The sequence below is a fragment of the Rana temporaria genome, chromosome 3 (assembly GCF_905171775.1).
Source record: "Rana temporaria chromosome 3, aRanTem1.1, whole genome shotgun sequence".
Taxonomy (NCBI): domain Eukaryota; kingdom Metazoa; phylum Chordata; class Amphibia; order Anura; family Ranidae; genus Rana; species Rana temporaria.
Genome location: NC_053491.1, coordinates 15860979 through 15884263, shown reverse-complemented (window position 1 = coordinate 15884263; position 23285 = coordinate 15860979). Strand labels below are relative to the sequence as shown.

At 46.3% G+C, this 23285-nt stretch overlaps 1 protein-coding gene across 4 annotated transcripts in view; it reads left to right on the top strand.

Annotated features, from left to right (window-relative positions):
• RASL12 (RAS like family 12) overlaps positions 1–23285 on the top strand; it is a 77060-nt gene that overhangs the window by 5708 nt on the left and 48067 nt on the right. For all 4 annotated transcript variants that reach the window (XM_040342301.1, XM_040342298.1, XM_040342299.1 and 1 more), the window contains exons 2-3: positions 10198–10321; positions 19822–19878. In XM_040342301.1, coding sequence (XP_040198235.1) covers positions 10201–10321; positions 19822–19878 — 178 coding nt within the window. In that variant the 5' untranslated portion in view covers positions 10198–10200. The remainder of the gene's footprint in view (positions 1–10197; positions 10322–19821; positions 19879–23285) is intronic.

Genomic DNA, 23285 nt, shown 5'->3' with positions numbered 1-23285 from the left:
AACTGCAGATTCTGTGGGTGGGTCTGTTGTCTGGAGCTCGGTGGGTGGAGTCGTATTGTCAGTAGATGCTCCGCCCACCTCTACACTCCCCTTGTCAACATGCATTTTGTCCTGTGTATTTCTTACACTGAATTCTGCTATGATCCTTAACATCCAGTCAAAATCCAGAAAATTAACCACATGACTTCAGAAAAGGAGTGGGGGTGGGTATTCAAAAATAATGCCTGTCTCCAGGCTAGTGCATGAGATATGTAAATAACCTGTCACTCACAGCAAGGGGGGCGGAACGGACCAAGGTTTTTCTCTGTAAGTCCGTTTTATTTCACTGAACAATAAAAGAGGATTGCTCAGAGCTGGAGTAACTCTGTGTGGCAAGACTGGGCACAGATGATAGGAAATCTTATACTCTACATTGTGACATCAAAAAATAAATTCGGGTTTACATTCACTTTAACAATTCTCCTAAATCCGAGTTTTTGGTGTGGTTCATCACCTATCACTACATTCTAGACTTGTTCAGAACGAAAAAATGTGTTTGGTTTCGATTCGTTATTTACATAAATTAGTTTAGTCAAATTTGTTTTGTTTGTTTTCGGGATTTGTTTTGTTTATTGGTCTTCGAATCGTTTTGGAATTTGAATAGTTTTCCAATTTCCAAAGAGAATAAAATAAAATAGAAAGTAAAGGAATAGAATAGAAAAAAAAAAAAAAATTCTATTCTATTCCTTTATTTTCTATTCTATTGTATTCTCTTTGGAAATTGGAAAACTATTCAAATTCCAAAACTATTCAAATTCGAAAGCTTTTTGAATTCGAAAACTATTCGAAAACTATTCGAAAACGATTCGAAAATGATTTGAATTCAAGTTTCGAATTTCGCTATTTCGGATTCGTTTAAATTCATTACTATTCTAATTTGGAAATTCGGATACATACAATGCGTGCCCATTGCACGACACTGGAGCCGATGCACGTGGTCGGCGGCTGCGATGTCTGCCGGCCACCGGCGATCACTCCACAGAGAGCCAGTAAACAGACAGATCCCCGTTCTGACAGGGGAGTAGAGAGAGATCTGCTGTTCCTAGTCATCGGGAACAGCGATCTCTCTCCTTCTCCAGCCAGTCCCCTCCCCCCACAGTTAGGAACACTCCCTAGGGAAAGGTTAACCCCTTGATTGCCCCTAGTGTTAACCCCTTCCCTGCCAGTGACATTTATACAGTGATCATTGGCTAGTGTATCAGCTCTGATTGCTGTATAAATGACAATGGCCCCAAAAAAGTGTCAAAAGTGTCCGATCTGTCCGCCGCATTGTCGCAGTCCCGCTAAAAATTGCTGATCGCGGTCATTACTACCATTTTGCGTAAACCAATCAATATACGCTTTATGGCCCGGATTCACATACATCGGCGCATATTTATGCCGCCGTAGCGTATCTCTTTTACTCTACGCCGGCGCAACGCAGAGAGGCTAGCACTGGATTCACAAAGCACTTGCTCCCACTCGCTGTTAAAGATACGCTGGGTTTCCTCGGCGTAAGCCAGCGTAGGTGGAAGGTGGCGTGAGCCATGCTAATGAGGCGTGACCCCATGCAAATGATGGGCCAAGCGTCATAGAAGTACTTAAAATGAACGGCGCATGCGCCGTCCCGTGGCCGCATCCCAGTGCGCATGCTCAGAATCACGTCGAGACAACTGCCTAAGATACGTCGAATCACTGCCTACGACGTGAACGTAACCTACGCCTAGTCATATTCACGTAGAACGTAAACGACAAAAGATACGACGGCTTGTGTTCCCTGGTCCATACCTTTGCATGGGTTGCGCCTCCTATATGGGGAATAACTTTACACCGGACGTACGACTTACGCAAACCGTATATATGATGCGCCAGGCGCAACTACGTTTGTGAATCGGCGTATCTCCCTCATTTGCATAAAAAATCTATGGGAGCGGCAAATGCGCCCAGCGTAAATATGTGCCCACGATACGACGGCGTAGGCAAGTTACGTCGGACGTAGAAAGCCTATTTTCAGGCGTATCCTATAGTTACACTTACGCGGCGTATCTCGGCGTAAGTGCTTTGTGAATCCGGGTCACTGTGTTTTGTTTTTGTAGAAGAATACATATCGGCTTAAACTGATGAAGATATTTTTTTTCTTTTTTTTATATATTTATTATAGCAAAAAGTAAAAAAAAATGTTGTCTGTTTTTTAAATGGCTGACCGCCGCCATTACTAGTAAAAAAAATGTAAAATAAAAGTAAAAATGCCATAAAACTATCCCCTATTTTGTAGATGCTATAACTTCTGCGCAGACCAATCAATAAACGCTTATTGCAATTTTTTTTAACAAAAATATGTAGAAGAATATATATTGGCCTAAACTGATGAAGAATCTTGTTTTTGTTTTGTTTTTACATTTATTATAGCAAAAAGTAAAAAATTTATGTTTTTGTTTTTTCAAAATTGTCAGCATTTTTTTTATTTATAGCGCAAAAAATAAAAGCCGCAGAGTTGATCAAATACCACCAAAAGAAAGCTCTATTTGTGGGGGGGAAAAAAGGACGTTAATTTTGTTTAGGTACAGCGTCGCACAAACGCGCAAATGTCAGTTTACCACTTCAGCTACGGAGGATTTAGCTGCCCAATGACCAGGCCATTTTTTGCGATTTGGCACTGCGTCGCTTTAACTGACAATTGCGCGGTCGTGCGACGTTGCACCCAAACAAAATTGACGTCCTTTTTTCCCCACAAACAGAGCTTTCTTTTGGTGGTATTTGATCACCTCTGACATTTTTATTTTTTGCGCTATAAACAAGAAAGTGTTTTGAAAAAAAACAATATTTTTTTACTTTCTGCTATAATAAATATCTCCAAAAAATATATAAAAAAAACGTTTTTTATCCTCAGTTTAAACCGATACGTATTCTTCTATATATTATTGGTAAGCGTATATTGATTGGTTTGATCAAAGGTTATAGCGTCTACAAAATAGGGGATAGATTTATGGCATTTTTATTAATAAGTAATCGATCTGCGATTTTTATCGTGACTGCGACATGGCGGACGCATCGGACACTTTTGACGCTATTTTGTGACCATTGTTATTTATACAGCGACCAGTGCTATAAAAATGCACTGATTACTGTGTAAATGACACTGGCAGGGAAGGGGCTAACCACTAGGGGGCTAGGAAGGGGTTAAGTGTGTCCTAGGGAGTGATTCTAACTGTGGGGGGGGGGGCTGGGCTACCAGTGACACAACACTGATCAATGCTCCCAATGACAGGGAGCAGTAGATCACTGTCCAGTCACTAGGCAGAACAGGGAAATGCCTTGTTTACATAGGCCTCTGCCCATTCTGCTGTTCCGTGACAGGAATGCCGGCCACCCGGGCACGTTCCCCGAGCACATGTACAGGTACGTCCCTTTGCGCAGCTGTGCCATTCTGCCGACGTATATATACATGCGGCGGTTGGCAAGTGGTTAAAGCGACGCAGTGCCATATTGTAAAAAAAATGGCCTGGTCATTAAGGGGGCAAATTCTTCTGGCCCCAGGGGCCGACTGACCATTGAGTCACTCGGGCACTGCTTGAGGGCCCCATGCCACTATGGGAACCCCATCAGGGTTGCCAGGCTCAGTAAAACCAGGGACAATATGTAAAAATCTGTGTTTTTTTTAGATCTGTCCCTGATATGTCCAAAACCGACATGCTTTTGATGTGAAAATCCCGAGACTTTAGCTGCCCGCCTCTGCACTGCCTCCTGGCGTGGTGGCCATCTGTAATCCCAGGGGCCCCATAATCTTCTATTGCCCGGGGGCCCCATGAGTTGTCAGTCCGCCCCTGTCCGGCCCTTAAGTGGTTGAAAAAACAAAAACATTTTTAAAACAATATTAGTTTTACTCACATATTTATAGCTAAAAATACAACATAAGTGCACCAATATATCAAGCAACCTCCCTAGTTAGTGGAATCCCATAATCAGTAGTTAACATGCCTTCCACTTGGGGGGGCGAGCACAGAGACACACAAAGAAAAGAGAATGGGCTAGATTCAGATAGCCCGCCGTAAGTTTGTGCGGGCGTAGCGTATCTCAGATACGCTACGCCACCGTAACTTAGTGAGGCTGGGGCTGGATTCACAAAGAACCTGCTCCGTAAGTTACGGCGGCGTAGCGTACATCTGCCGGCGTAAGCGCGCCGAGTTCAAATTCTAAAGAGGTGGGCGTGTTTTATGTGAATAAAACATGACCCCACATAAATGACGATTCTCACGAACGGCGCATGCGCCGTCCGTGAACGTATCCCAGTGCGCATGCTCCTAATCACGTCGCAAATAGTCAATGCTTTCGACGTGGACGTAATTTACGCAAAGCCCTATTCGCGAACGACTTACGCAAAATTTGACGTCCATACTTAACATTGGCTATGCCTCATATAGCAGGAGTAACCTTACGCCGGAAAAAGCCTTACGCAAACGACGTAAAAAAATCCGCCGGGCGCACGTACGTTTCTGAATCGGCGTATCTAGCTCATTTGCATATTCTACGCCGAAATCAACGGAAGCGCCACCTAGCGGCCAGCGTAAATATGCACCCTAAGATACGACGGCGTAAGAGACTTACGCCAGTCGGATCTTAGCCTAATTTCGGCGTATCTTGCTTTCTGAATACAGAAAGAAGATACGCCGGCGCAGCTTTAAATTTACGCGGCGTATCAATAGATACGCCGACGTAAATTCTTTCTGAATCTAGCCCAATGACTGCTGATCAACCACGGCACCGCCCCGCCTCTCCAGCTCTTCCAATCAGCGAACTCTTTCCACTCATTGAGAAAATGCAATGCGATCTCTGAATGTTGCCCATGACCAGCCGCCAACCTCCTGTATTCACAATGCAGCAGGGCAGCCACTCGGCATGGACAAAAAAGCTGGTGAAGATCATTGGAGTAGTGGTGTCTATGCAAGAACAGTTCGGCTGACCTCGGCAAACCTCGGAAAGGCTCATGAACGGAGGTTTGCCAAGGTCAGCCGAACTGTCCTCGGGCTTTTTCGGGGCGTTCCCGAGGCTCTCCGGTGCCCCCCTGCCTCTGGCCGCATGCGGTAATGCATACCATTGAAGTCAATGCGGAATGAATTATTTTCGTTTCCATTGACTTCAATGGGGAAACTCGCTTTGATATGCGAGTGCTTTGGATTACGAGCATTCTCCTGGAACGGATTATACTCGTAATACCAGGTTCCATTGTATATGCATAGTTTGGGCCAAACTAGAAGAATGTAACTATGTAAAGATATCCATACCTGGAATTCTTTTTTGATGACTTTCAGACAGTGGCAGCTCAACCCTTTATAGAGCCCAACACAGAATGGGTTTGGCGCCCTAACACTACTTTGTTTAACTTGTGACTTCCCTACGCTGTATATATGTCTCATAAACTGTACATTTACAAGGCATTGAAAGTTAAACTGAGATCTGACTCATACTGCCCTGTTATGTTCCCCATGCTCAGCCGGCACCATAATGTGTTAGGCCCGTGTCGCAATAGTGATCCAAACAACTTGGCAGTAACAGAAGACAGAACATTCATCCGCTTCCGGCCAGGAGGAATCTTGTTGCTGGCAAGTTGCCACCCGTGACAGCAGGGGTCAAGTCCTGGGGAAAAAAGTGTGGGAACTCCCACCCAACTCCCACCCAAGATCCACTCCCCCACCAAAAAAATAGTCCTGCTAAGGGAACTGAGTTCCTGCTGTGAAAAAAGTGCAGGAACTCCATTCCCACGCGTTCCCGCAGGACTTGAGCCCTGTGTGACAGGATTGGTGGCGTGAATGGACTTTTAGATACCATCTTTAGCTTGAAAATCATCTATTTCGGGGCACTGGCATGAGCCTTCTGCAGGACCAATATTCTGGGTTATATGGGGAACAGGTATGGTCCTTTGCTCCCCTGTGAAACATTGTAAGGTGGCTGGTTGGCGACTTCAAAACCCAGTGGCAGCCCGTAATGCAGGGTGCAGGGGCACCGCCCCCCTAATCCATGCTCCCAGTCTCTAATCTACATGCAGGGTGCCGGACGCATGGATTCCAATAGGTTTTTTTTAAGCACATGATTAAAACCCGAGGCTCTAATTGGTTTAAAAAAGGGTGGGCTCAGGGCGCAGTGCGCCCCAAGCCCACCCACTTGTCTCACAATAACAAATTAATATTTGCTGTTGACTTCCTGATTCTCCTCCTGGCCAATCAGGAAGCAGCTCCTGAGACCCGGTTGGCCAGGGAGGCCAGAGACTCCCAATCGTGTTTTAGGACACACTTCCTATTCAGCCCAGTAGAGCTGCATGATTAATCGTGGAGAGAATCACGATCTCGATTCTCCCCACCCGCGATCTCCCCGCGGGATGAACCGCAATTCTTCTGCGTCATCGCCGGTTCCACGTAACCAGCGTGGAACGCAAATGGCGCCGATATCGGAACCGACGTCAGCAGCCTGCACCGCTGGATGGATGCCTGGGCTTCTCTCACAGTTCTGTACAACTGTAGTGTGTATCCATGCGCCACCCAGTGGTTGCTGGCGGTCCTAGCTTCTGATGTATTAATCTTTCTCACAGTTCTGTACAACTGTGTGTATCCATGCGCCACCCAGTGGTTGCTGGCGGTCCTAGCTTCTGATGTATTAATCTTTCTCACAGTTCTGTACAACTGTGTGTATCCATGCGCCACCCAATGGTTGCTGGCGGTACTGCTTCTGATGTATAAAAAAGAGACCAGTGATATGTCTATAATGTTAAAGACCATATAACTCCTATGAAAAAGTAGAATCAAAGTTTGATTCTGCTTTTTTCATAGGAGTTATATGGTCTTTAACATTATAGACATATCACTGGTCTCTTTTTTATATATTCATATTTTCAGTTAAATCCCAGGTTTATTTATTTATTTGGGGGGGGGGGGGGGGGGGGGGGGGTTCTGGCATTCAGTTTTTGAGAATCATGAGAGAATCGTGATCTTTAGTCTAAGCAAAAGAATCGTGATTCTCATTTTGACCAGAATCGTGCAGCTCTACAGCCCAGAGGAGAACGGAGAGGAGAAGTGCCCGGCTCGTCATTCCCCCTGCATCCAAAGGTTAGTCTACGCCGCCATCGCTGAGGGAGGGGTGTTTGCAGCAGTCACCGCCTTCCTGTCCGCCGTTCCTGCACACAAGGGGGAGGGTGGAGGATGGTGTTAGTTTCATGCCTCCCAAATATTTAGCACCAGCCGCCACTGCCAGGCACTGTCAAATGGAGGTCAAGACATGCCTAGGGCTATGCAAATACTGACTATATAGAGAAAGTCAATGGGGTTGATTTACTAAAACTGGAGAGTGCAAAATCAGGGGCGGCTCTTGATGGGAGCCAATCAGCTTCTTACTTCAACTTGTTCAATTAAGCTTTGACAAAAAAAAAACTGGAAGCTGATTGGTTTCTATGCAGAACTGCATCAGATTTTCCACTCTCCAATGTTAGTAAATTAAACCCATTGGCCCGGATTCACAAGCACTTGCGCCGACGTATCTCGACATACGCCGCGTAAGTGCAAATGTGCGCCGTCGTATCTGTGCGCCGGACCCACAAACTAAGATACGCCTAAAAACAGCATTATACCCGCCAACGTAACTTGCCTACGCCGGCGTAGTGTGGGCGCACATTTAGGCTGGACGCATGTGGCGTTCCCATTGATTTTGTATTCAAATATGCAAATGAGGAAAATACGGCGATTCACGAACGTACGTGCGCCCGACGCAGGCTACGCGATGTGCGCGTAAGTTATACGTCCGACGTAAAGTTATGCCCCATAAAGGAGGTGTAACTCAGCAGCATCCATGCAAAGGGCTGCACCACTGAACCCAAGCCGGCGTAATTTACGCTGGACGTGTGTGACTGGGCGTAGATTACGTTCAGGGCGTACGCAGTGATCCGGCGTATCTTAGGCAGTTGTTCCGACGTGGTTGTGAGCATGCGCACGGGGATGCGTCCACGTCCCGGCGCATGCGCAGTTCGTTATACATATCTGTCTGGCGCTCGGCCCATCATTTGCATGGGGTCACGGCTCATTTGCATGGCTCACGCCCACTTCCACCTACGCCGGCTTACGCCTTAGAAACCCAGCGCAGTTTTGGGAGCACTGGCTTTGTGAATTCCGTGCTTGCCTCTCTGCGCTGCGTCGTGTATATTATTTGCGATACGGCGGCGTAATATGCGCCCACTCTCTGTGAATCCGGGCCATTGTTTCTATATGTAGCACTTTCTTAGTATAGTGTAGGCTGCTAGGTAAATTTAGTTTGCTCCTCTGTAGTTGGAGGAGCTAGGGTTGATTAATTAGGGCTGCTCAGTGTTTCACAGGCTGCTGCTCTGTTACTTCCCCCTGTATTCTAAAGGATTCTATAATCAAAGTGGGAAGAAGAACAGAGTGGGCAGTCTGAATATTTATGGGACTCCAGCCAATTCCTGGGGAGGTGTGCCCAGTAGGTGGCGAGGAGCCCATAAATAGTCTGAGGTTTTTGGTCCAGTCCTATAGTAGGAGTCCACTGTGCAAGGGTTCTGACTCTGGCACAGAAATATGAAGGACCTATTAGGAAGACTCTAAAGTCATTGCTAGGCTTAGCGGGGGTGGGGGGGGGGGGTGCATTCACACGCTTAGGTCCATAGATCAAGTTGGATCAAGTTGGGTCTGGAGAGCCAGAAGCAATTAAGTGGGAAAGAGTCCAACTATCATATGGTGATGTGAGTCTACATCTCCTTCAGTGAACCAGTGGAAAACTGCAGAAAATGCTGTGTGCCTGGCTGTGTGTACTCTAAGGCCTTGTACACACGGTCGGTTTGGACTGATGAAACTGAACTTCGGTCCATTCTCATCGGTTTTGTCCGACCGTGTGTACGGGGCCTAAGGGGGAAATAGGACTAAATTCACTAGCGGCTCGTTAGGGGGTGCATTCCTAAAGCTATATGAAATGGGAATCTGCCAAGCTAAAGTATTTTTTCACATTTTCCTTCACCTTCTGTGATTGTGCTCCCCCAGTATGGGGGCCATGTCTCCTGTATTCCTCCTAGTATAGAGATCACGTCTCATGTCTTGTGTACTTTCCCTCAGTATGGGGATCATGTCTCGTGTACTCCCCCCAGTATGGGGATCATGTCTTGTGTGCGCCCCCCAGTATGGGGATCGTGTCTTGTGTAATCCCCCCAGTATGGGAGCCATGTCTTGTGTACGCCCCCCAGTATGGGAGCCACGTCTTGTGTACTCCCCCCCAGTATGGGAGCCATGTCTTGTGTACTCCCCCAAGTATGGGGATTATGTCTTGTGTACTCCCCCCCAGTATGGGAGCCATGTCTTGTGTACTCCCCCCAAGTATGGGGGTCATGTCTTGTGTACTCCCCCAGTATGGGGATTTTGTATTGTGTACTCCCCCCAGTATGGGGATCATGTCTTGTGTACTCCCCCCAGTATGGGGATCATGTCTTGTGTACTCCCCCCAGTATGGGGATCATGTCTTGTGTAAGCCCCCCAGTATGGGAGCCATGTCTTGTGAACATCTTCCAGTATGGGGATCATGTCTGGTGTACTTCTTCCAGTATGGGGATCATGTCTTGTGTACTCCCCCAGTATGGGAATCATGTCTCATGTACTCCCCCAGTATGGGGATCATGTCTCGTGTGATTGTATCATGTCTCATGTACTCCCCCAGTATGGGGATCATGTCTCGTGTGATTGTATCATGTCTCATGTACTCCCCCAGTATGGGGATCATGTCTCGTGGGATTGTATCATGTCTCATGTACTCCCCCAGTATGGGGATCATGTCTCGTGTGATTGTATCATGTCTCATGTACTCCCCCAGTATGGGGATCATGTCTCGTGTGATTGTATCATGTCTCATGTACTTCCCCAGTATGGGGAACATGTCTTGTGTACTTCTTCCAGTATGGGGATCATGTCTGTGTATTCCTCCAAGCATGGAGATCATCATATCTCGTGTGATTGTTTCATGTCTCTTGTACTCCCTGTCTACTGATTGCTGGTGTATTTACATTACAATATGAGAGTGCCATACGTTCCCTGCATCCTCCTAGAAAGTCGCAGAGGTGCCTGTTATACTCATTATATATCACTGAATGTTTTTTCTGCTGCTGCTTTACTTACCTAACCCAGCTTTCTTCTATGACAATAGATAATGTCTATGATGTTTGGGAAACCCAGAGCTCTGCACGCGTCCCACTTCTCTTCAAATGAACGCAGTCCACACGCAGAATGCAACCTGGTGCTGCTGGGGTGTCGAGGAGCCGGGAAATCAGGTGAGTTAAATATCACTGTAAGAGCTCCCATGTCTACTGTAACAGTCTCCACCGTTTACGATCTTCCATTCCACCAACCACGACAGCTTATCCGACACTCCACAATCCGACAGGCACCACCCATTCCATTTCCCAGAATAAACGAGACATACGCTCTGTTCTCTGGTTTCAAAATGTATGAACAAATGCTTTAATGGTTAGCTCTCTTATATACAGTACAGACATGTTACAGTTAATCAAAGGAACAAAGAAACTCTCCACCCCAACATCACACAATGGGGCTTCATACACATTTTTTTTTAGATCAGTGGTTCTCAACCTGGGGGTCGGGACCCCCTCGGGGGTCAAATGATGATTTGCCAGGGGTCACCAAATCCTGGGCTGTTACCGAAGCCCCTCACCACTCTCTCTCCCAGCCTTTTTGCAGCTGCCCACTCACCATTTCTGCAGCCGCCCATTCAGTTCACGGCATGGCTGGGGGGCAGAGACTAGAGGTCAGCTGACTGGTGAGGAATTTGAAGTGGGAGGGGCTGAAGGAGACCCTATCTCCTGATTTCGACATAGGTGTCACTGCTACGAGACACCACAAAGTCGGAGACACAGTGAAGCTGGAAACAGTGAGTAACACTACCTGTGATTATGGAAAAAATAGTGCAGCGCTCTGATATAATCGGAAGTGATAATAAAATCAGAAATTTGCATAAACAAAAAACATATGAATAATGCACATGGAAAGGAAACCACATCAGGCAATAAGCATATGAAGTCCAATTGGTGCCAGGTGATAAGTGAATAACACAAAGTCCAAAAGATGAAACAACTCAAAATGTAATTGAGTGAATGGTAGCAATGACTTTCAGTGATGAAATAAGTGTGAATGGAATTTGAGTTCCAAGTGTAGAGAAGAATCCCACCACCGGTATAGATGCAGGCTTACCAGAATAAGTGGACTCGGTGAAAATTAAATTTACAGAGTCAATCAAGCTTGGATAAATGATTGCAACCTTGGTATGGAGTCTCTTCAGGATGGGAGTTTTGGCGAATGGCTGTGAAGCAAAAATTCCTATGACCTGGAACTGGGCTGGAAGGTCTCTCACTCAGAAAGTGCAGGAGATAGGCATCCGTATTAAACATCCCACATAGATGTAAAAAAGGGAAAGGGGGACGCCATAGTGTAACACCGTAAAATCAGTCAAAATTTAATTAAAAAAAAAATGCACTTACATATCAGATAAAAATACAGCGCATATCAGTAAAAACAATGGCAACAATGAGGTCATCCCTGATGCATTTCGTGTCAACACACGTTTTTAAAGGGGTATGTGATTATAGTTGCCATTAAAAGTCCCCACTACAGTACTCAGATCAGCAGATGACCATGATCAGGAGCACCCAAGTTGGCCAATCAGAACTCGCTGCAGCACTGCCACTCATCCCAAACCCCCCTGCCAGCACTGCCACTCATCCCAAACCCCCCCCCCCCCACCAGCACTGCCACTCATCCCATACCCCCCACCTACCCACCAAGGAGTAAGAGAAGGAAATAAAATAGAGAATACATGAATGCGAGAGGAAAAGAGGGGGAGGAACAAATAAAAATTGAGAGAAAGAGCAAGAAAGACAGCTAGAGAGGGATGGGGGTAAAAAAACAAGAAATTAGGATAGAGAGAGATAAAAGGGAAAGAAAGGAGAACAAAAAGAGCGGTACAGCCTAAAATGTACCATAAGGGTTTTAATACTGTACGAGTGGAAGGGACTCGGGAAGCGCTAAATGTTCGTGGGTTAGGAGCAGAAATTACTTGTCTTGCCTTGGGTGCTGACAACCCACACTACAAAAATTATTTTACTGTTAGGGGTCCCCACAACTTGGGAAATTTTATCAAGGGGTCACGACACTAAAAAGGTTGAGAACCACTGTTTTAGATAATGACATTCAGATGAGTTAATTATTCCCCAGACGTCCTGACTCCGACAGTAAGCGGTTCACCTGCATAATACACATTCCCATATCAGACGTTCTGTCTCCGACAATAAGCTATTCAACCCATACAGTGTCATTAGCATCACACAATGGAATGTCTTTCAGGAGCCAGCCTCAATTAACACCTAAAAGTTAGACATCTGACTTTTACAGACTTACTTAGCATCTCAACAGTCTATGTTAAGCATTGAAGGTCTCTTACTGACCTGTTGTGGGTCAGCATGAAATCACCTGTAATATGTCCAGATCTCCTGCAATACATGAATTATCATTTCTCAGTCACCCTATGCCCAAAAGGGGCATAGGATGACCCTAGACCCAAGAGTCATTAGTGACGCTGGCACAGGAGTACCCCACATCCTTCAAAGGTCTCTGGGTGTTACGGGCCATTCCGTTACATCTACTATGTCTCAGGATACAGTATATCACAAAAGTAAGTACACCCCTCACATTTTTGTAAATATTTTCTTCTATCTTCTCATGTGACAACACTGAAGAAACAACACTTTTCTACAATGTAAAGTAGTGAGTGTACAGCTTGTATAACCGTGTAAATTTGCTGTCCCCTCAAAATAACTCAACACACAGCCATTAATGTCTAAACCGCTGGCAACAAAAGTGAGGACACCCCTAAGTGAAAATGTCCAAATTGGGCCCAAAGTGTCAATATTTTGCGTGGCCGCCATTATTTTCCAGCACTGCCTTAACCCTCTTCGGCATGGAGTTCACCAGAGCTTCACAGGTTGTCACTGGAGTCCTCTTCCCCTCCTCCATGACGATATCACGGAGCTGGTGGATGTTGGAGACCTTGCGCTCCTCCACCTTCCGTTTGAGGATGTCCCACAGATGCTCCAATAGGGTTTAGGTCTGGAGACATGCTTGGCCAGTCCATCACCTTTACCCTCAGCTTCTTTAGCAAGGCAGTGGTCATCTTGGAGGTGTGTTTGGGGTCGTTATCATGTTGGAATACTGCCCTGCGGCCCAGTCTCTGAAGGGAGGGGATCATGCTCTACATGTTGGCTAAAACTTATGAAGAACTTTTTCTTTACATGTTTTTTCTTAAGACATTTAATATAGCAAAAAGTAAAAAATATTGTTTTTCTTTTCAAAATTCTCACTCTTTTTTTGTTTATAGCGCAATCGCAGTCGCAATCGCAGAGATGATCAAATACCACCAAAAGAAAGCTCTATTTGTGGGGAAAAAAAGGATGTAAATTTTGTTTGGGTACAACGTTGCACGACCGCACAATTGTCAGTTAAAGTGACGCAGTGCCGAATCGCAAAAAATGGCCCGGTCATTAACCACTTAAGGACCGCCTCTTGCACAAATACGTCGGCAGAATGCCACGGCTGGGCACATGTACGTACAGGTACGTCCTGTAATAGTACCCAGCCGTGGGTCACAGGCACGCGCCCGCGGCGCGTTCCCACGACCCGGTCCGAAGCTCCGGGACCGCGGGACCCGATTGCCGCTGGAGTCCCGCGATCGGTCCCCGGAGCTGAAGAACGGGGAGAGCCGCGTGTAAACACAGCTTCCCCGTTCTTCACTGTGGCGGCTGCATCGATCGTGTGTTCCGTTTTATAGGGGGACACAATCGATGACGTCACACCTACAGCCACACCCCCCTACAGTTGTAAACACACTTCAGAGAACACATAACCCCATCAGCGCCCCCTTGTGGTTAACTCCCAAACAGCAACTGTCATTTTCACAATAAACAATGCATTTTTTGATGTGAAAATGACAATGGTCCCAAAAATGTGTAAAAATTGTCCGAAATGTCCACCATAATGCCGCAGTCACGAAAAAAATCGCTGATCGCCGCCATTAGTAGTAAAAAAAAAAAAAAATGAATAAAAATGCAATAAAACTATCCCCTATTTTGTAAATGCTATAAATTTTGCGCAAACCAACCGATAAACGTTTATTGCGATTTTTTTTTTTACCAAAAATATGTAGAAGAATACGTATCGGCCTAAACTGAGTAAAACATTTTTTTTTATATATTTTTGGGGGATATTTATTATAGCAAAAAGTTAAAAATATTGCATTTTTTTCAAGATTGTCGCTCTATTTTTGTTTATAGCGCAAAAAATAAAAACCGCAGAGGTGATCAAATACCACCAAAAGAAAGCTCTATTTGTGGGGAAAAAAGGACACCAATTTTGTTTGGGAGTCACGTCGCACGACCGCGCAATTGTCAGTTAAAGCAACGCAGTACCGAATCGCAAAAAGGGACAAGGTCCTTTAGCTGCATTTTGGTCCGGGGCTTAAGTGGTTAAGGGGGCAAATCCTTTCAGTCCTTAAGTGGTTACTTACAGTCCTGTGTATATAGATGGAATATAAAGATGTTTTTTTTTTTTTTTTTTTGCTCATCCCATGTAAAATGTGTCTGTGTGACTGTAGAGATCTAACATTTGGACAGTACTCCATGTTCCAATGAAATGTCCTTTGTAACTGTTAGCAATAAAGCTAAATTTTAATTAGAAAAACATTGCAGGTCCATTCACACCAGATGCGCTGCCATGCGCTGCACATATGTATTGTAAAAGCAATGCGTTTCAATAGGAGTTGCGCTGATGTGAGCTGCTCTGCACAAAAAAAAAAAAAGTAAAATGCGCCCTTCCTTTTCTTATTTTAGGGCAATGCAACACATGTAAACTCATGTAAGCGCAGCGCAACGCGCCTACGTGCAAGACAAAACAGCCGGTTAAAGTTTTCTTTACAAATAAAGCTTAGTGAAGTTTAAGAAAAAAACATTCAGTGCATTTTAAAAAACAACACAGGATTTTAACGCACACATTGCGTACATTGCGGTGCGCAACAGAGATAAAAGAGAGGGGAGCACCAGCCTCATGCATTACCATAAGACCATTTTAACCACTTAAGACCCGAACCATTATGCAGGTAAAGGACCTGTCCAGTTTTTGCAATTCGGCACTGCGTCGCTTTAACTGACAATTGCGCGGTCGTGCGCTGTGGCTCCCAAACAAAATTGGCGTCCTTTTTTTCCCACAAATAGAGCTTTCTTTTGGTGGTATTTGATCACCTCTGCGGTTTTTATTTTTTGCGCTATAAACAAAAACAAAGCGACAATTTTGAAAAAAAAACAATATTTTTTACTTTTTGCTATAATAAATATCCCCCAAAATATATAAAAATATATATATTTTTCCCTCAGTTTAGGCCGATACATATTCTTCTACATATTTTTGGTAAAAGAAAATCACAATAAGCGTTTATTGATTGGTTTGCGCAAAAGTTATAGCGTTTAAAAAATAGGGGATAGTTTTATGGCATTTTTATTATTATTATTATTTTTTTTTACTGGTAATGGCGGCGATCAGTGATTTTTTTCGTGACTGTGACATTATGACGGACACATGTGACTTTTGACACATTTTTGGGACCATTGTCATTTTCACAGCGAAAAGTGCTATAAAAATGCACTGATTACTGTGAAAATGACAATGGCAGTGAAGTGGTTAACCACTAGGTGGCGCTTAGGGGTTATGTGTGCCCTAAGGGAGTGATTCTTACTGTAGGGGGGTGTGGCTGTAGGCGTGACATCACTGATCGTCATTCCCTATATCAGGGAACAGACGATCAGTGTCACTGCCACAGTGAAGAACGGGGAAGATGTGTTTACACTCACCTCTCCCCGTTCTTCAGCGCCTGTGACTGATGGCGGGACACCGGCGGCGATCAGGTCCGCGGGTCCCGCGGGCGCAGTCTAGGAGCCCACGGCTGGGCTCTTAAAGGCGATGTACCTGTATGTGCCTGTGCCCAGCTGTGCCATTCTGCCGACGTATATAGTAGGGGGTCCTTAAGTGGTTAATTCAAATGTAAAGACCCTAAAAAATGTACAAACATGAATGACTGCGAGCGTATTCAATCCAGTCCAAATTGGCGAGCGGAGCTCATCCCCAGGGGCATAGCTTACGCGTTTCAAGTGCAGTGCCCTCTTCATCAGATTTTTATATTTTGTGAGTATATTGGAGTTTTTACATTTGAACTAAAATGGTCTTATGGTAATTCACGAGGCTGGTGCACCCCTCACTTTTGTCTTTTGTTTCAGTCCTTGGTCTGAAGATCTCCCCTGTCTAAAGTGGGCAGTAAATTAGATCATTCCGAAAATTTCCGAATTTGCTCATCTTTCAATCTCGGAAATTCTGAATTTTGGAAATTTGGAATTTCGAATATTTGAAAATTTCGGAAATTGAAAATTCTAAATTCAGAAATTCGAAAATTCTAAATTCAGAAAATTCGAAAATCTGAAAATCAGAAATTCCAAAATTCGAAAATTTTAAATTCCTAAATTACAAAATTGGAAATTCCAAAATTACAAAAATGTAAACATCCCTTGTGACAGGTACTCTTTATGGAGAGATCGGGGGTCTAAAAAAAGCCAAATCCCTCCTTTGCACTTCAAAGTATTCAGATCACCAAAAACGGCGATTCTGAATACTGTGGCCCGGATTCTCAAAGGAGTTACGCCGGCGTATCTCCAGATACGCCGGCGTAACTCTGAGTGCGGCCTGTCGCAACTCGGTGCCTGATTTATAGAATCAGATACGCCTCACAGTTGCCTAGATACAAGCGGCGTAAGTCTCCTACGCCGTCGTATCTTAGGGTGCATATTTACGCTGGCCGCTAGGTGGTGCTTCCGTATATTTCCGTTTTGAATATGCTAATTAGCTAGATACGCTGATTCACGAACGTACGTGCGCCCGGCGTATCAAGATACGTCTATTACGTAAGACATACGCCGGCGTAAAGTTACCCCCATAAAGCAGGGGTAAGTCATGTAAGGTATGGACGTCGGAAACGTACGAACAGCGTCGTATTTTACGTCGTTTGCGTAAGTCGTCCGTGAATGGGGCTGGACGTAAGTTACGTTCACGTCGACTAGGCATTGAGCGGGCATAATTTAATTAGAAAATTTGACGTGATACTGAGCATGCGCGCGCATGCGCCGTTTGAAAAAAGCGTCATTTACGTGGGGCCATGATTAGTTTACATAAAACACGCCCCCCTGTTCCTCATTTGATTTAGGTGCGCTTACGCCGGCACATTTAAGCTACACCGACGTAACTCGGGACGCAAGTGCTTTCGTGAATACAGCACTTGCCTCTCTAAGTTGCGGCGGCGTAGCGTAACTACGATACGCTACGCCCGCTTACATTTACGCTGCCCTACGAGAATCTTGTCCTGTATTTTTTCTAAAACCGGTGCCATTGGCAGCTGAGTAAACCAGAAGTGACGTTGTGACGTCGCTTCAGTGTTTACATACAGGAAACTGGAACGAAGCAGTTTCCGGCCTCGTGCCAGTCTGTCTTTAGCCGTTGGAAGTGGTGCTTCGCGGATCGGGTCTCCCGGTGGGACGGGGGGCCCGGTAAGAGCGGCGGAAGTCGGCGAGAGCGGCGATGTCCCCTGCCGCTTCTCCCGTATAACAGCTGAGCGGCTTTTAGCTGCATCGGATGTCATCCCTGGAAAGCCGATCGCCCACTCTAAAAAACGATACCCGGATGATGCATACAGCTCGTCATAATCACCTAAAGCCGACGCCGCATATCTGCGTACGGTCAGCACGAAGGGGATACATTTTATAATTTTTTTATTTTATTGTTTAGTGAGGTTTGGTGTGATATCAAGAGTCTAAACAGAACTCTGATGTTTCACCTTTGAGACAGAGAAAGGAAGCGGCCTATCCATTAAGGGGTTGTATGGGTTCGTTTTTTTTTTAAAATAACAAACATGTTATACTTACCTCCACTGTGTAGGTCGTTTTGCAGTGTGGCCCCGATCCACATCTTCTGGGGTTCCTCGGAGGCTGTCTCAGCTCCTCCCCGCAAGAGCTAACCCCCCTCTGGGAAGATCTCTCCCAAGGGGGGTTAGCTTGCGGGCGCGCTCCCCTGTGATACAGTCGGCGGACATAGCCCTTTAAGGGCGCACAAAAATCACTGAAAAAAATGGCTTGAGTTCCCCCTCCCCAGTCCATCACCAGGCCCTTCAGGTCTGGTATGGCTATTAAGGGGAACCCCATGGAAAAATAAAAACAATTGCGTGGGTTCCCGCCTAAAATCTATACCAGGCCCTTCAGGTCTGGTATGGATTTTAAGGGGAACCCCACGCCAAAATAAAAATAAATGGCGTGGGCCCCCCCTTCATCACCGCCTCCCCTATCCATGCGCCCAGCCCCTTTCAGGACCACGGTGCATGGATTCTGATTCTGAGGGGCTGTTTTTTTGAAGCATTGAGTAGAGCCAAAGCCTCTAATAGGCTTCAATATGGGGTGGGCTCAGGTCGCAGAGAGTGCGCTCTAAGCCCACCCAGTTGTGTTACAACACAGGGAGTAGCCGCATGGCGGAAGCCACCGTGAGGCTGAAAGGACACAGGAGCTGCCCGCCACCCATTTACCGGCCCCTTCCCTACTCTCAAATCTGAAATATCGCCTGAGGCAGCTGACAGGAGGTGGGAGGAGGAAACCCGGCAGGGGGGGGGCCAGGGTAACAGGGCAGGGATAGGGTGGAGGCGATAGCAGCATGTAGAGCAACCAATGCCCTGCATTTCCCTCCTCCGCTAAATGTCTGTGGGAGGGAGTGGAGGTGAAGCGGGGCATTCAGCGGCTACATGGAGGTATCAGTTCCTCTACATGCTGCCGCCATCCTATCCAGTTGTACAGGGGTCTTTGATGGGTTTTCTGGAGCATTGAGACTCCCGTGACCCCTGTACATACGCCCCTGCTTGATGCTAAAATTGGCCGACCACAAAGCCCCTCTTACAGTGGTTTGGGGGAACCTGGCTGGCCAGAATGACCGTCTCTCTCTAAGGGTTCTCACTGGTAGGCATGTGCAAAAGGGAAAATTTCGTTTCGTTTCATTTTAATTCGTTATTTAATTAATTTCGTTAAGTTAGGTTCGTTACATGTGTTAAATTCGTTTTCGGAACTCGTTCGTTTTCGACCGAATTTCGAAAAATCCGGTCGAATTCGAAAATATTTCGACCGTTTTCGGAATTCGTTCGTTTTCGACCGAATTTCGAAAAATCCGGTCGAATTCTAAAGTATTTCGACCGGATTCGACAACAAATAGTCTCTTTTCGAATATAATTTCGAAATTCGATCGGAATTCGAAAAAAAATAAATAATTGAATTCCAAATCGAAAACCCGCGGACGAAATTCGATCGGAATTCGAAAAAAAAAAAAATATTCGAATTCCGATCGAATTTCGTCCGCGGGTTTTCGATTCGGAATCGAAAACGTTCGTTCGGATTCGGTAAATTCATTAATATTGCAATTCGGGAATTCGTATGCATCCGAATGTCCGAATAATGAAAAATTCGTCCGAATTTCGATTCGGAACGAAACGAAATGCACATGCCTGTGAACATTAGTAAAATATTGACCTTATATTGAGATAATGAACATCCTGATGATCTATAACATTATTGTCTGTTATAATTAGTAAAACACACCCAATAACATAACCAATATTATGGCATTCCTCTCTTTCCAGCACTCACGGTGAAGTTCCTGACCAGACGGTTTATTAGTGAATACGACCCCTATCTTGGTGAGTATTCTTTAACAAATTCTATCAGGGGGACTTGTTAGGGGTCCACCCCCCCACCAGTTATGATCATTTGAGCTGCTAGTCACCAGTGATTCATTATAGGTCCGATATTTAACCAAATTCAAGTGTATTTAACCCCCCCCCCCCCCCCCCTAAATGCAATATTTTGCAACCTATTAATCCTTAGATGTGGAGGCTGTATTCGGGTTTTTTTTTTTCCCTTTATTGTCAACTGGTGATCCGGCCACTTCCTGTCTAAAGCCTCAACCGATGAGAAAATCGGACGAATGATCGTCCAGATTTTTTCTTTTTGCATGCTAGTCTCATACAGGGATGGACTGGCCATTGGGACCACAGGGAGTTTCCCGGTGGGCCGATGGCTCAGTGGGCCGGCTTCAGTGACAGCGGACTGCTGCCCCCTCCACTCCTCTGTCTCTCCCTCCCCGCAGCGCTCACCTGGGGGGAACAAAGAAGCAGGGGGGACGACAGAGGAGCATGGGGGAGGGGACAGACAGCTAACTCAACAGCTATCACCTGGGAGTTTCTCACTTCTGCCTAATCTTGTCCCATAAGGGGGGGGGGGGGGGCACCGAACTGATTCTTTGCCCCGGCTGAAATAATGTCTAGCTTCCCCACTGGTACTGCCTATAAGAGTACCAGTACCAGCCGTTCTACTCTAATAAAGTAGAACGGCTAGTGGCTAGTGAAGGGGGAGAGGGGGCTTGGGTGGCCAGGGGGGGGGTGCGGGAGTTGTCCGGTCGCCATGGGAGAGACCTGTCAAAGTGCGGCAGTCTGGATGAAGTCCAGGGCCAAATTTCTGTCCCAGTCCAGCCCTGGTCTCATATCGAAAATGAAGAGCTTACTAAAGTTACAAAATCTCTCATAAAACAGAATACTTCAGAAGTGATGTAATGCGTTTACTGTAATGTATTCTTTTGTTTCCGAGCAATTTTTTTCGTACACGCAATTTTTTTTGTACAAATACCATATTATTGCCAGTTTCTCTCCTCCCCTATGTAAACTGACCACGGTAATCATGGCTGCTGAGCCCTGACACTGTGGTCAGTTTGCGTGCCTCTGTCATCCACAGCCCTGCTGTCTCTCCTCTCTGCTCTTGTGTCCTCCTCCCCCTCTCCTCCCTGCCTGTCGGCTCCTGTGTCAGGGTCCAACCCACTGCTGGTGAGGCTGCATTTGATGGGTGCTGGTGAGGGTGCATTTGATGGGCGCTGGTGAGGGTGCATTTGATGGGCACTGGTGAGGCTGCATTTAATGGGCGCTGATGAGGCTGCATTTGATGGGCACTGGTGAGGCTGCATTTAATGGGCGCTGGTCAGGCTGCATTTGATGAGCGCTGGTGAGCCTGCATTCGATGGGCTCTGATAAGGCTGCATTTGATGGGCGCTGATGAAGCTGCATTTGATGGGCGCTGTTGAGGCTTCATTTGATGGGCGCTGGTGAGGCTGCATTTGATGGGCACTGGTGAGGCTTCATTTGATGGGCATTGGTGAGGCTGTATTTGATGGGCACTGGTGAGGCTGCATTGATGGGCATTGGTGAGGCTGCATTTGATGGGCGCTTCATTAAAAGGGTGGAGTATACATGGGCAGGGCAAAGGGGAGGTGTCAGGGGTGGAGTCAAAGGGGGGAGGCAAAATGAGGTTTCCCCTAGGGTGTCGAAAATCCTTGCACCAGCCCTGTACAGGGATCATGAGTGGCTTAGGCTGCGGGAAGCAGTGTGCACAGAGACACACCACTGCCATTGGCATCCGCTCCATAGGGCAAGGGGGGGCAATTGACCCCCCCTGGAAAATTGAGAAGGTGTTGAAGAGTCTAGCGGCCGCTGTCTGAGCGGTCTCGGCCCAAATGTCACACAGGCACAGTGAGCAGAGTGAAGCCGCCTCCCCCTCCGGTGTTTATGTGTACACAGGGGGAGGGAACCTGCTGTGCCTGTGCCGCGCTGATGGCTGATCTGAGGTACTGAATGCGATGGGGGGAGGGGGGTCCGTCTTTGCTGAAGGGGGATCTATGCTGAATTGAGGGGTCTGTGCGGAATGGGGGGGTCTGTGCTGAAGGGGGGGTCCATCTGTGCTGAATGGAGGGGTCTGTGCAGAATGGGGGGGTCTGTGCTGAAGGGGGGTCCATCTGTGCTGAATGGAGGGGTCTGTGCTGAAGGGGGGTCTGTACATTCTCTAAGCTATATTTATATGGGCATGGAGTGAAGCTGAATTATCTTAAGAGCTATTTCACACTGCCAGCTGACCACGTTATCGGTAAAGCGCCACAAAAAAAGTGGCGTTTTACCATTGTTTCAGCTGCGCTATTCGGCCACTAGCGGGGCGCCTTTAACCCCCGTTAGCGTTATAAGAAAGGGTTAAATGCGACTGTGTATCACCGCTGCCGAAGCGCCCCCCTCAGAAAAAATTTCAGCGGATGCCCATGACCACTGCAGGACCAATCTTCCTCATGCTGACACGGTTTTACCTCAATGTGAGTGTTTTATTATTTGTATTACAAAGTCTACAGTGTTTGCACTCAGAAGGCGCCTCTTCTTTTGTTTTTTCTTACATGTTTGGAATGTGCTTCTGCTTCCCTCAAGAGGCCTGCCCTGTGCTGTGGACTGTTTGTTCTTCTTGTTGGATTTAATATCCTCTCACCCAGTTCATGTACTTTTGTCCCTGAACCCCATGCCCATAATTGTTCACACAGACTATGGTTTCTGGCATCATTGACTACAGTATGCGCCATCACCTACTCTCTTTTTTTGTGAGTGCAGCCTCAGTCTGGGGGAAGGGTTGAGGTCAGGACTCTGTGCAGGCCAGTCAAGTTCCTCCACCCCAAACTCGCTCATCCGTGTCTTTATGGACCTTGCTTTGTGCACTGGTGCGCAGTCATGTTGGAACAGGAAGAGGCCGTCCCCAAACTCTTCCCACAAAGTTGGGAGCATGAAATAGTCCAAAATGTCTTGGTATTCTGACGCCTTAAGAATTCCCTTCACTGGAACAAAGGGCCAGATTCACAAAAGGGATACGACGGCGTTTCTCCTGATACGCCGTCGTATCTCTGTTTCTATCTTCATAGAATCAGTTCCGCATAGATATCCCTAAGATCCCACAGGTGTAATTGTTTTACACTGTCGGATCTTAGGATGCAGTACCGCGGTCGCCGCTGGGGGGAGTTTGCGTCGTAAACCAGCGTCGGGTATGCAAATTAGGAGTTACGGCGGATCCACAGCGGTTTTTCGCGTTCGCTACGTCGCCGCTAGTCTAGTTTCCCGTCGCAAAGTTACACTTTTTTTTTGGTGCCTTAACTTTAGTCAGCAAGTGTATTGCTGTCTAAAGTATGGCCGTCGTTCCCGCGTCGAAATTAAAAATTTAACGTCGTTTGCGTAAGCCGTCCAGGAATACGGAA